Here is a 13,061-nt window from a genome sequence, read left to right as displayed (position 1 = left end):
AAATTATTATTCAATGATACCTGGATATTTTCGCTTGAATGACTTGACTGCTAAAAATTCACTGACTTGTTCTTGTAACATATACATATCACCATCTTTGTTTGGAGGCCACTGATATTCATATAAATTTTCAGCTGGGAATACCATCTCTCTGACAGTTAATTATAATAATAGCATGAATTATAGATTCAATGTAGGATAGTATAGACAGTGGAAGTCATCTATTAATGTACCTGTTCTGTGTACCACCCAAGGCACTATATTGACAGGTGGTTTTTATATAAAGGTTGCATTATTTTTTATGAATCACATACTATTGGCATAATTCATATCCATACAATAACAAGACATGAAATGTCACAGTCCCCGTTATTTGATTATAAAGTACAGGTAGTACAAGGAACATCTGCAAACAGGTGAATAAATATGTACTCTTTGTGGGTACAACTCATCATGAAGTGATTTCCCATAATCTAGTTTTGTACTGACAACTAAAAACTTCCACTGATCCATGTTCAGAATCTCAGAGTACACAAGTGCAACAAAACTATTTGTCATACATGTATACTTGCTCAAGAAACTGCATTCATAAATCTGAGTGAACCTTGATGTACGTGACTTCTTTGTTAATCAAGTCTTAGTATATTACCAGGACCTGAGTTTGTTTCAACATCACCACTGGGCATCAGAATCATTCTCATGTTGTCAAATACAATTTGTTATTAATACAGTAAGGTTTATTATATAAAATGTATTCATTGTACATAGAACAACATCTGTTAATTTAAACAATTGTAAAAGCTATGTTTTCAGAGCAAGTACATGTAATAATTAAGAAAGCCAGTAGTGATAAAGGTTGGTCTGCTCATAACCTTCAATGGAGAAGTAACAATAATTGTTCGAAGTCTTTTTAGTGCAGTGATATTATTGCATTTCAATCATTATTAATGGGTATAAAGTACTGTAAACCATTTAATTTTCACTTCTAGATATATTCAGGATTTTATGAAATTTGTGTACAACATTTCAATAAAGTCCCTGAAAAAATTGCCTTGCGAAATTGAAGCAGTTCACAGCACCACTGTAAAAAAAAAAAAAAAGTTTAAAATGAGTATTGTCCAAGATATACACATGTGGGTTCATAAGACATATGTACCAATTTGAGTGGTTCTAGAGATTAGTATCACAAGATTTTACTCTCCGTGATTCAATAACAGCCCTATGTATAATGCTGTGTTGATCAGGCGAACTAATTGACAATGGCCCTACAGGTATCGCTATGCAATCACAGTAGTTTTGTATTCTTGCATTTCGACCATGGAAAAATATTTGTTTTTGAGAGTGGCCGAGTTATTAGAAGAAAAACAGAAACTATTTTTTTTAGTATAAAATTCTAGTAACTGAAATGCAGGATTGAAAAAGAACAAGACAATACGCAAGATTGATGAACCTTCAGCGAGCACTCCTGAAATTTCAGATCATTGGTACCATGTTTTTTATTGCTCAATCACTTGACCCTGTATGGCACAAGATTGCAAGCTTCTATCATAAAATTGGGTTATTTATTTGATGCAACGAAACATGCATTCACAGCAGACGGAAATTCGTTTGAGATGTTACTGGATTTTTGTATTCAGTTTTCCATTTCAACCACCATCATCACTTAGTAAGCTGAGATCGCGCATTGGGATACTGACTGTGCATAAATGCGCAGTGTAGTGTCATCAGAAGACTGAATGTTTGAGAATATTTTGCACCATTACGCCATTTCAAATATTATATTAATTCACAGACAACAAAATAAAGATTTTCAATAACATACAAGTTTTCCCACAATTGATGATTGTATGGCAATTACATGCCTTCGCCAGTTTTACTTTGGAAGAAGTTTGAAACATAACAGAAAAGGGGCTACATGGCTACATCTTGTTTTTTTTTGAATTTTAATCAAGCATGATTTTTTAATTTTTTTTTTTACACATGTCTATTTTAGAAACAAAAACAATAAATGTGTAGGTAGGCATTTTAACAATTGCACAATTAATATTGGATGAAAACGTCATTACCGATATAAATCATTCTGTTCAAACAAGATCACATTTAATTTAGTCAGTTTTCATAATGAAATACATAATAACATGTACTTATAAATTTGAATAAGGTTCAACAGCCTTTTCATTTAGTGCCAGATTATACACCATAAAACCTCTGGTTTAGGTGTCACACTCAGAGAAGAGTGAAAGGCCTTTGGTTCATAGGGACTGCGAAATGTTGGAATTGAATCCCCCCCCAAAAATCACATAATGTAATATGCATTATTTTTTTATAATTTTGTTGATAACGAAAGTAAAGTATGTTCTAAAAGAAGTTTTGAATAAATACAAACACGAATACATTGCTTAGTGGTTAGTACCGGTAGCGAATGATCACGGTAGCACAATCTGGTCATTCTGTGTTTCGCAAGTGAATAACTTACTTGTTTTCCAAGTATTGCAATTGTTGATTATTATTCAGTAATGATTATAATAACGCACAAACAATTAATTCGTTGAATTTTTATGAATTGGAAGTAATATTCAACTTAGTTTCATCGTAAACGAATGATTTCTGTGGAATGTAAATGCTCGATACCATTCAATATCCGCCATGTTCCCATTTACACGTGGCTCATTTAAATATGTTAATGATGGCTCAGTGACCTCGTGATGAACGCAACGCGGTAGTAGAGATTCACCGATGTTGTACAAGATCTTTATGCTTTGATTTTGACGGGGAAAACGGCATGATTTCTTTTTAAATCCAAAAATTAGTTGTTTTCAAAGCATTCAAAGAATAATTTAACATTGTTCACAGAATATAACAGCTCATTGTCGAAACGAAGCTTACCCATTCAGGCTATTCACAATAACATCATACTCTTGGATAGGTGTCAATGACTACGGTAAATGAAATATCCAAAATATTAAAAAAAAAAAACTGCCGAAAAAACGCCGGGCGATTTCATAGTCTGTTGCAGACTACTCGACCGACCGTCCATACACGTGTTGTCACTGTGCATCCGCCATGTTGAATCGCAGCAGATCGGCAAAATCTTCATTACAACTAACAGTTTAATGCTCACAACATAAAAAATACGAATATAATCATAGGCAACCTACTATTATATAATGAATAAATTGATCGATACAGGGACACCCCCCCCCCCCCCCAAGTTGTGGATATTTCGGAAATCGTGACACAAGCAAAAGACCGGATAACGATTTACCGTAGTTGAAAACTATGTTCCCCATGTACAATAATTTGACAGTTTACGAACTAGTTTCGTAGATTGGAGACAATTGTTTGCTTTTTTGGCTTTTCACAAGAATATAAAGCTGGCAATCATCATAATATTCACGTCCGTACGTCACGGAATGTACACCGATCGTACCCCAATATACATTCAATTTTGTTGAAACTGGAGAACTTACCTTTGCAAACACGTCTCTTATGCCGCCTTCTTGAAGTTCTTGAAATCAAATAAGGTTACTAGTTCTTTTAGTAACTAGTGAATGAGACCACTAAGCCGAACAGAATACATGTATAAACAGTACTATAATAAATTGCACGCAATGGAGAAATCATGTGCCGTAGCGTTACTCACAGATCTAATCTACTGTAAAATATTTTATTTCAGCTGGATTATCATTCGCTGAAAAGACTTTTTCTGGGTGTTTTTGTATTGAATTTATTTTCATTGATTTTCGACAAGTTGACTGTGAAATATAAGAAAAGGGTATATTCGCTGGATTTTATTTTAACTGAAACATTCCTTCAGCGAAAATAGCAAAAAAATGTTGCAAGCAAAAATAAAGTATTTTACAGTAATTAATTTATTCTGAGCATGCGCAGACGTTCTGTCAATGTTGCCGGGAGAGGTAATTTTTGATGAAAATCGTGAAAAAGACCCACTTGGGATTTTCAGATCTGGAACAAAAATTACGTGCATACTCGGCAGAGACTTGTTCATCAACCTGCCAAGTTTTACTGATATCTGCTGTAGAATTTCTGAGAAAATGTTGGAGACGGAAAACACATTTATGAGAATTGATCAAAATCAAATAACTTTTGGTTTATGGAAATTAAAAATTGTTTTTTTTACAGAATACTAATTATTATTTTGGTCTCTGAACAAAAACAAATTTCTGAAAATATTAGTCACATATGACAAATGGTCTTTATACACAGGTTGCTCCTATGTTATGTCTTGGGACTGCCTAAAAGTGGTCACTATAGACAGATGGTCTTTATACACAGGTTGCTCCTATGTTATGTCTTGGGACTGCCTAAAAGTGGTCACACAAGACAGATGGTCTTTATACACAGGTTGCTCCTATGTTATGTCTTGGGACTGCCTAAAAGTGGTCACTATAGACAGATGGTCTTTATACACAGGTTGCTCCTATGTTATGTCTTGGCACTGCCTAAAAGTGGTCACACAAGACAGATGGTCTTTATACACAGGTTGCTCCTATGTTATGTCTTGGGACTGCCTAAAAGTGGCCACACAAGACAGATGGTCTTTATACACAGGTTGCTCCTATGTTATGTCTTGGGACTACCTAAAAGTGGTCACTATAGACAGATGGTCTTTATACACAGGTTGCTCTTATGTTATGTCTTGGGACTGCCTAAAAGTGGTCACTATAGACAGATGGTCGTTATACACAGGTTGCTCCTATGTTATGTCTTGGGACTGCCTAAAAGTGGCCACACAAGACAGATGGTCTTTATACACAGGTTGCTCCTATGTTATGTCTTGGGACTGCCTAAAAGTGGCCACACAAGACAGATGGTCTTTATACACAGGTTGCTCCTATGTTATGTCTTGGGACTGCCTAAAAGTGGTCACACAAGACAGATGGTCTTTATACACAGGTTGCTCCTATGTTATGTCTTGGGACTGCCTAAAAGTGGCCACACAAGACAGATGGTCTTTATACACAGGTTGCTCCTATGTTATGTCTTGAGACTGCCTAAAAGTGGTCACACAAGACAGATGGTCTAATTACACAGGTTGCTTCTATGTTATGTCTTGGGACTGCCTAAAAGTGGCCACACAAGACAGATGGTCTTTATACACAGGTTGCTCCTATGTTATGTCTTGGGACTGCCTAAAAGTGGCCACACAAGACAGATGGTCTTTATACACAGGTTGCTCCTATGTTATGTCTTGGGACTGCCTAAAAGTGGCCACACAAGACAGATGGTCTTTATACACAGGTTGCTGCTATGTTATGTCTTGGGACTGCCTAAAAGTGGCCACTATGAGATGTCGAATTGTTCGAGTTACGGACATCGAGTTACGAAAACATCAAATTACAGAAATGATCCATATTTTTGAAACAATGCCCACTTTTATTAAACCACGTCTTAATTGTAACTCGTTGTTCAATTAACTGTTAACCAAACTTCAAGTTACGGGCAACATATATTTTTTGTTTTGTTTAACTTTCAAATGTTGTAATTCAACCTTTAATTAACAGTTATTCAAACTTCGAATTATTAACTCAAAATTTAATTAACAGTTAACATAACTTCAACTTTGAGTTACGGCAACGTAGATTTTTATTATTGTTCAAACATCCATACACTGTCTTTCCTTATTGACCATGCATTAAGATTGCTTGTTTCAACTTTTCAAGTTTTGGGCTTATTCACCTGTACTACATTGTACTACTTCTTGTCGACATCCTGCTGGAGCCTGGAAACCACCACAGACCGTATACATAGATACTTCCTCGTCCACGTCATTCCATAGTTTCATCATCTCCAAGTCGCTCTCTTTTATCATATAACGATTCATTGTAAATTGAACAATGCACGACTTTCGTCCGTGTCTGGTTCAACGCGTCAAATCAGACAAACAGATTCTCAAATCTTCACATTAGTCAATTCTGTCACGTTGTGTTGCAATAATAACAATAACATTGTTGCGGCATTAGAAACGCGCACAGCGACCAAGCCCAAAGGTTAAAACAAGCAAGCTTATTGCGTGGTCAACAGTGAAAGGCGGTATGTAGATGTGAATGTATGACGCCGACTTTTTAATATTCATATAGATAGACATGTGCTCGTTTTGTACGTGAGGTCATTATATTTTAGAACTAAGCCACGCTTACTGATTCGTGCCTTGCTAATTGAAATGGAGATCGAAAAAATTGTTGACATTGAGAATATGAGTTTTCTTGTCAAACAGGGGACTTCTTACGACGGGATGCCAGTTGGCCCTCAATATCCGAGCATAGAGGAATTATTGAAAGAAGTGTGTGACAATTCTGTAATCATCATGGTGTACACCCTCTAATAAGTGGATCGTATTGTAAATGAAGCTGTCTGTGAACAAAATTACGAGACTAAAACATTACACGATACATTGGATACATCGATTCCGCTTGCCCTTGATCTATTAATCGTTGGGCCACGACAGTCCACAGCGTATCGTTGTTCATTTCAAAATCCTATTTTCTAAAGGGCGATGTTGCCACCACAAGCATAACTTTGAAAACTACAGCTAAACTTTAAATTGTGATTTCGTGCCACCAATTCATCAGTTGAACTTACGCCAAAAACCAAAATGTCACGGTTAGATTCCAGAAAATATTAGAAATTCACTTGGCCGTCATTAGCTAGGGACCACATTGCCATAACCGCGGCCAAAGTTATGATAATTGTTAATTAAAATTTGAGTTAGGCCAGACCTTTATTATCCCTTGTTTCGCGAACCCGTCGAATAAACAGCCGAAAATGAAATAAAAAATAAAACTTTATTTCAGTGTAATTTCTCACGCCCGCCGACTTGTAAGCGCAAAAAGTGGGAGTATCATGATTAAAGTATCGAAGTCTGCACAGATGAGAAACAAGATTATACATGGAATAAAATTTTATTTCATTTCTTCTCTCCGATCAATGATCTCACTCAATATTCTTTGAGAATCACAAAAATCTAATGGAAAAAATTTTATTTTTTTCCACCCTCCTCAAAAAAATTGCCTTATAAAAACTCGAGAAACAAGGAATAAAAAAAGTCTGGCCTTACTTAATATGGACATTAAACACCAAAAATTTGTATGTTGTCCGTAACTCAAACTTTGATTAACTGTTAATTAAATTTTGAGTTACCAACTCGAAGTTTGAATAACTGTTAGTTAAAGTTTGAATTATCAAATTTGAAAGTTAGACAAAACAAACATTATATGTTGCCTGAAACTCTGAGTTTGGTTAACTGTTATTTGAACTTCGAGTTACAGAATGTGGAAGTTCAACAAAAACCAAAATGTATGTTGCCCGTAACTCGAAGTTCTGTTAACTGTTAATTGAACATCGAGTTACAATGGTTTTAAAAATGTTGGCATGGTAATTTCTGTAACTTTATGTTTTCGTAACTCAATGTTTGTAACTCGATGTCCGTAACTCGAACAATTCAACATTTCGGTCACTATAGGCAGGTGGTCTTTATATAGAGGTGGTAACTAACACATGTTTGATTGTATACTGTAAAACATGTCTTTTTAGCTAATTTAGCTAATCTGTAATTCAAGATGTCACTAATTTAAAATGAAATTGTAGACATTTTCGCTAAATTAAGATTCAGTTAAATCATGCATGGAGGCAAATTCGCTAAAATAGCATGCAGCTATTTAAACATGTTTTACAGTAGTCATTTACAAAACCCATCTATGATCTTTGACACACAATGGGCAATGTGGTCTTCCTGATACTTACCCACCAATCATAGAGTCTTCACCTACATCACTGCTACGGTTGCTTTCACGAGACCCAGCACGTCGTCTTTTCAATGGTCTAATACTCCTTGATGAGCTGTCATCACCTGAATCAACAACCTCAATCTCTCTCTGTGGTAGAAAATAAAAACACTTGAAAATCTGTCAGAACGTCACACTTAACAAACTACCCGATACTGTGGAATTAAGAAATGAACTACTCTAAATACATTAATTTTTGCTTAGCTTTAATTGCAATATTTTTCACTGATAACTGAAATCCGCTACATTAAATCCACGTGAGTATGTAAAATTACTATTCTTTCACTGGAAAGTTCTGAATTTAAAATTCAGCGAATATGATAAATTTTTGAAAATGGTGAAATTAAATATGATTCTACAGTATACTGATATATTGATCCAGAAAATGAAACACAGAACAAAGTTTTGAACAGACTTGAAAATTCACACATGGAACATGCATGTTTTTTTTTACAGTAGCCACATATTTGAAGAAATATAACATAAAACTATCTATTGTGACTGAATGGGCAACCTTCTTTACATGTGTGATAAACAATGATTGCCCACAGCACAATGTGCCTTCCTAGTGGCAAACATGAATTAGTTTTGATCTGTCCGAAATATGTACTATACTGACTTTGATGTGTTACAAGCATCTCAGGCATTATCTAGTTAAACTTCAGTACTTTCTGTGCTCATTGATTTGTGCTCAGACTAGTAATACAACAGACTCGCAACGTCTATTGTTTAAGGTGTTAACCGGCTTAATTGTACATGCTATGTGTGCCACACTCTGTAGCATTGGCATAGACACCGTCGAAGTTTACACTGCACATTTTGCCCTTCTTCGGAAATTGCGTATTTCTTCATAAAACGGATCCAAACATTTTTAATGCAATGGGAAATGCGTTCTGGATATTTTGACCTTTGCATCTGTGTAAGAATTTTAAGAATTGAGCAACAATTAGGTGAGTTACAAGTAATTGAATAGTTTTTGAATATATAATGAGCAACTTAGAAACGATTTTTCTTGCTGTTGGGGATTTTGCGGAAGGTTTCCAATATTTTTTTCGGAGAGACCAAATTGCTGCGTTTTCAGCGATCATACCACTTTGTGTGTTACCCGTTTTGTTTTCGTCTTCCGTGATTCTGAAACATCGGATAGCTAGTGTCATGTACATGATATCTCTCAGCGTATCAGCGTGTTCAGCAACTGTTTCAATGGTCTATTGTGTGTCAGTATTGTTGCTATTTCGAGTTTCACTGATTTTGTTTGACTTCCGTCATAGTTTTGTATAAAAATAGCCCAGTATATTTCTATTTATTCTTAATTTCTGGAAATGGAAAACATGAGATCGCTCAGGGGTTGCCGTGGCAAGCATTACTTTAAAAGAAAACGCCACGTTGCGAGTCTGTTGCATTACTAGTCCGAGATTTGTGCAACAATCAGCACTTTTGCTAATAATATCTTGCGCATATCGTCCTTCAATTCACACTAAAAATCCATTCACTGCAGAGATGTACTACTGAGGATTTTCATTTTCTCTCGACAAATTTAATTTGTGTTGATAGATTGGTGCTGCTCATAGTTTTACCATGAAAATAATAATGTTATACATGTACCATTTTAAGAATGAAATCAAAACAACCTCAAAATTTAAATATTGTATTGTTGTACATGTATGTTATATTATATGTTGTATTTTAAAATTTAATTTTCCTGAAAAATAAAAATTGAGCTAATAGTTCGCAATATAAAAAATATCAGCATCGTTTTTTTATGACGCAGTACGCACATACATGTTTGGGAAGTGTACGGGTCTCTGCTTCAAAATATCCGGGTAGGAGATTTGGTTTATTTGCTCTGGTGTTTTGATTTTCAATTTTGGTGATTGACTAACTATGCCGAACCTATTTTAGGTGATTTTTTATTATCCAAGAAACGTTCCGAGCGCCTGTTTACCCATACACTGTTTTTAAGAACAGTGCTTTGATAAGCTTAGCCCTGCGTACAGTGCTGTGTGTACGGGAACGCGTTTGGTTGACAGATGTCCCCATCACAGCCCTGCGTACCTCCATAGACAAAGTCTGGGAGCGCATCGTAATTGGTGCGCAAGTTAAAAATAAGTAGTTTCCCAGCCGAAATCTTTTGAAATGACGATAGTTATCCGTAACAACCATTACAAAGTTATCTGAAACTGAAATGTTTTTAAATAACAACTAGTAAAGACGGTCAAATTGTAAACGCGGAGGAATTATCCACCAAACGCCGCCATTTTTTATTTCATTCACGCGAGAGAATGCGTTTGTTTTTAGGGCAAAGTAGCCGATTTCATCCACAATTGGACTCCGAACTGGAGTTCTGGATATATCTTGTAATCGATCATCATTTTGGGTACCTGGTCATGTTATTTCATTAAAAAAGTTATATTTTTCAAAGTCCCGGACTTTGTCTATGGAAGTTCGCAGGGCTGTGGTGGGGACATCTATGAACCGAACGCGTCTCCGTACACACAGCACTGTACGCAGGGCTATGATAAGCTCTGCTCATCCCTAAATACGAACTGCAGCAAAACCACGAGTCACAAAGCAATGACAATGGCATCGACGCCTTTCATCCGAAGTCTGCTAGCTTGGAGATGCCGCTGGTAGTTCAGCAAACTAGTATGCACAACAAATCGCTATTGCCATAGACTGCTGCTCCTAAACTCGTGAACCAAATGGTGCCTGTTTTTTTTTGTGTCCGTGGGACAAAGACAAATGGCCAGACCAACTTTAGATCGAATTTCGATGAAATAGTTGGAATTTTATATTTTAAATCGATCAACAACAATAAACTATTTTTCAAGCTGAGGGGAATAAGAGTACGGAGTCTATAACTTATCATAAATCGATCGATCACAGAAGAAAACAACATTTTACCTGAAGCACGGACGCCGCCATTTTCTTAACCATGCTGAACGTTGGTGGCGCACATTTATCTGAAACGTATCACAAATTTTGTTCAACCAGACACTAGAAAATATATGTATTTATATGTATTTTCTAGTGTTTTTGGTTCAACAAGCGATATCAAACTTTATTTTAAATTGCGAAAAAAAAATAGAAATTAAATTTCTGTATTTAATACTTTATTTAAAGCTCATGATAAATAGTTGACATAGTAAACAAATCAAAAACATATGTAGTTATTTTTAGTTGCTTTATTTTAACTATTTTTACCTTACTGTATCCACAGCAGATTACAGTTGCGTAATAAATAAACTATTATTATTATTATTATTATTATTATTATTATTATTATTAATATATAGTTCAATTTTCTAACCTTGTATCAGGTATTTCAATCCAGCGAAAATGTTTACTATAGTACATAGGTGACAAATTAAAATTAAACTTATATCTGTGTTTGTTTCATTGGTTGGACCCCAGACTAGTAATAATGTAATACTAGTTTCAGGTTGGACAGTATATAGAGGAAGGGCAGCGGGCATAGGTTGTTTGCGTACTCCGTAATTAGTAATGTATTTGCGTACTCTGTAATTAGCAATGTATTTGCATACTCTGTAATTAGTAATGTATTTGTGTACTCTCTAATTAGTAATGTATTTACGTACTCTGTAATTAGTAATGTATTTGCGTACTCTGTAATTAGTAATGTATTTGCGTACTCTGCAATTAGTAATGTATTTGTGTACTTTGTAATTTGGTAATTAGTAATTAATGGTCCGCCATAAATTTAGAATTTTATTGCAATTCACACTGATACGACATTATCCATATATTTATGAGTGAGATATCAGTGAAAAATGCCTCATGGTTACAATTAGTGCTAGGTGTACTTTACTGATATTTGTAGCTTAATGTTAACACGGATAATACAATTAATCTTAATACATAAGATTTCATATATATTGCACTATTTGTAATTGGAATTCAACAAAGTATTATAGTTATTTATTACAGAATTATCCAATTCAGATAAATGTGAAAGTACACTTGAAGATCTGAGTATAATTCAATACAAAATACAAGTACATACAATCGCGGAATAAACTTACTTACAATCATCCTGCTCCTTAAAAAAATCTAGTAAAGACGCTTAAATACTAATGATAATAGTTGTAGGTCATGTACAATCACGTCTTATGTCATAATATAATGCTACTACATCTTTTTCAATCTCTCAATTATTTTTGTATTTTTGTTTATGATCTGGTATACAGTAATCCAATTAAGGCATGGCATATAGCTTGCCATGAATGATCTCTTAATTAAATTACTCTCACTTAATGTGAGGGGGTATATTATAAACAATATAAAGATAACCAAATTATTTTGCAGCAAGAAACTTGTAGTTCTCAAGAAGTTGAAGAGCAGTGGGCAAAACAATGGGATGATATTTATATATATATTTTACTTGTATGGTACTAATCACAGCAGGGGTGTACGTAATCTATTTATTCAATTACCCCATATGATTTGTGTAGTTCTAGTTTCAATAACCTGTGAGGTGAGGGTAATCAATTCTTTTGGAATTTTAATGTCTGCCTTTATCCTACATTGATCTAATTGGCATCTGGTGGATAACACAATGTGAGCGGAAGACGTTTCACATGGAGACAATGAAATAATTGGTATCTGGTGGATAACACAATGTGACCGGAAGACGTTTCACATGGAGACAATGATCTCTAATTGGTATCTGGTGGATAACACAATGTGAGCGGAAGACGTTTCACATGGAGACAATGATCTAATTGGCATCTGGTGGATAACACAATGTGAGCGGAAGACGTTTTACATGGAGAGAATGAAATAATTGGCGTCAAGTGGATAACACAATGTGAGCGGAAGACGTTTCACATGGAGACAATGATCTAATTGGTATCTGGTGGATAACACAATGTGAACGGAAGACGTTTCACATGGAGAAAATGAAATAATTGGCATCTGGTGGAAAACACAATGTGAGCGGAAGACGTTTCACATGGAGACAATGATCTAATTGGTATCTGGTGGATAACACAATGTGAGTGGAAGACGTTTCACATGGAGACACTGATCTCATTGGTATCTGGTAGATAACACAATGTGAGCGGAAGACGTTTCACATGGAGACAATGATCTAATTGATATCTGGTGGATAACACAATGTGAGCGGAAGACGTTTCACATGGAGACAATGAAATAATTGGCATCTGGTGGATAACACAATGTGAGCGGAAGACGTTTCACATGGAGACAATGATCTAATTGATATCTGGTGGATAA

The 13,061-nt window shown here is 35.2% G+C and overlaps 1 protein-coding gene across 2 annotated transcripts in view; it reads right to left on the bottom strand.

Annotated features, from left to right (window-relative positions):
- LOC100368849 (PHD finger protein 10-like) overlaps positions 1 to 10,758 on the bottom strand; it is a 43,705-nt gene extending 32,947 nt beyond the window's left edge. For both annotated transcript variants that reach the window (XM_006823281.3, XM_085495797.1), the window contains exons 1-3: positions 10,710 to 10,758; positions 7,765 to 7,895; positions 21 to 151 (exon numbers count right to left, since the gene is read on the bottom strand). In XM_006823281.3, the coding sequence (XP_006823344.3) occupies positions 21 to 151; positions 7,765 to 7,895; positions 10,710 to 10,742 (295 nt within the window). In that variant the 5' untranslated portion in view covers positions 10,743 to 10,758. The remainder of the gene's footprint in view (positions 1 to 20; positions 152 to 7,764; positions 7,896 to 10,709) is intronic.
- Positions 10,759 to 13,061: the final 2,303 nt, after the last annotated feature.

Source organism: Saccoglossus kowalevskii, chromosome 2 (assembly GCF_978046115.1).
Source record: "Saccoglossus kowalevskii chromosome 2, keSacKowa6.1, whole genome shotgun sequence".
NCBI lineage: Eukaryota > Metazoa > Hemichordata > Enteropneusta > Harrimaniidae > Saccoglossus > Saccoglossus kowalevskii.
Note: the sequence above shows the minus strand (reverse complement) of the source record. Positions and strands in the feature narration are given on the sequence as shown.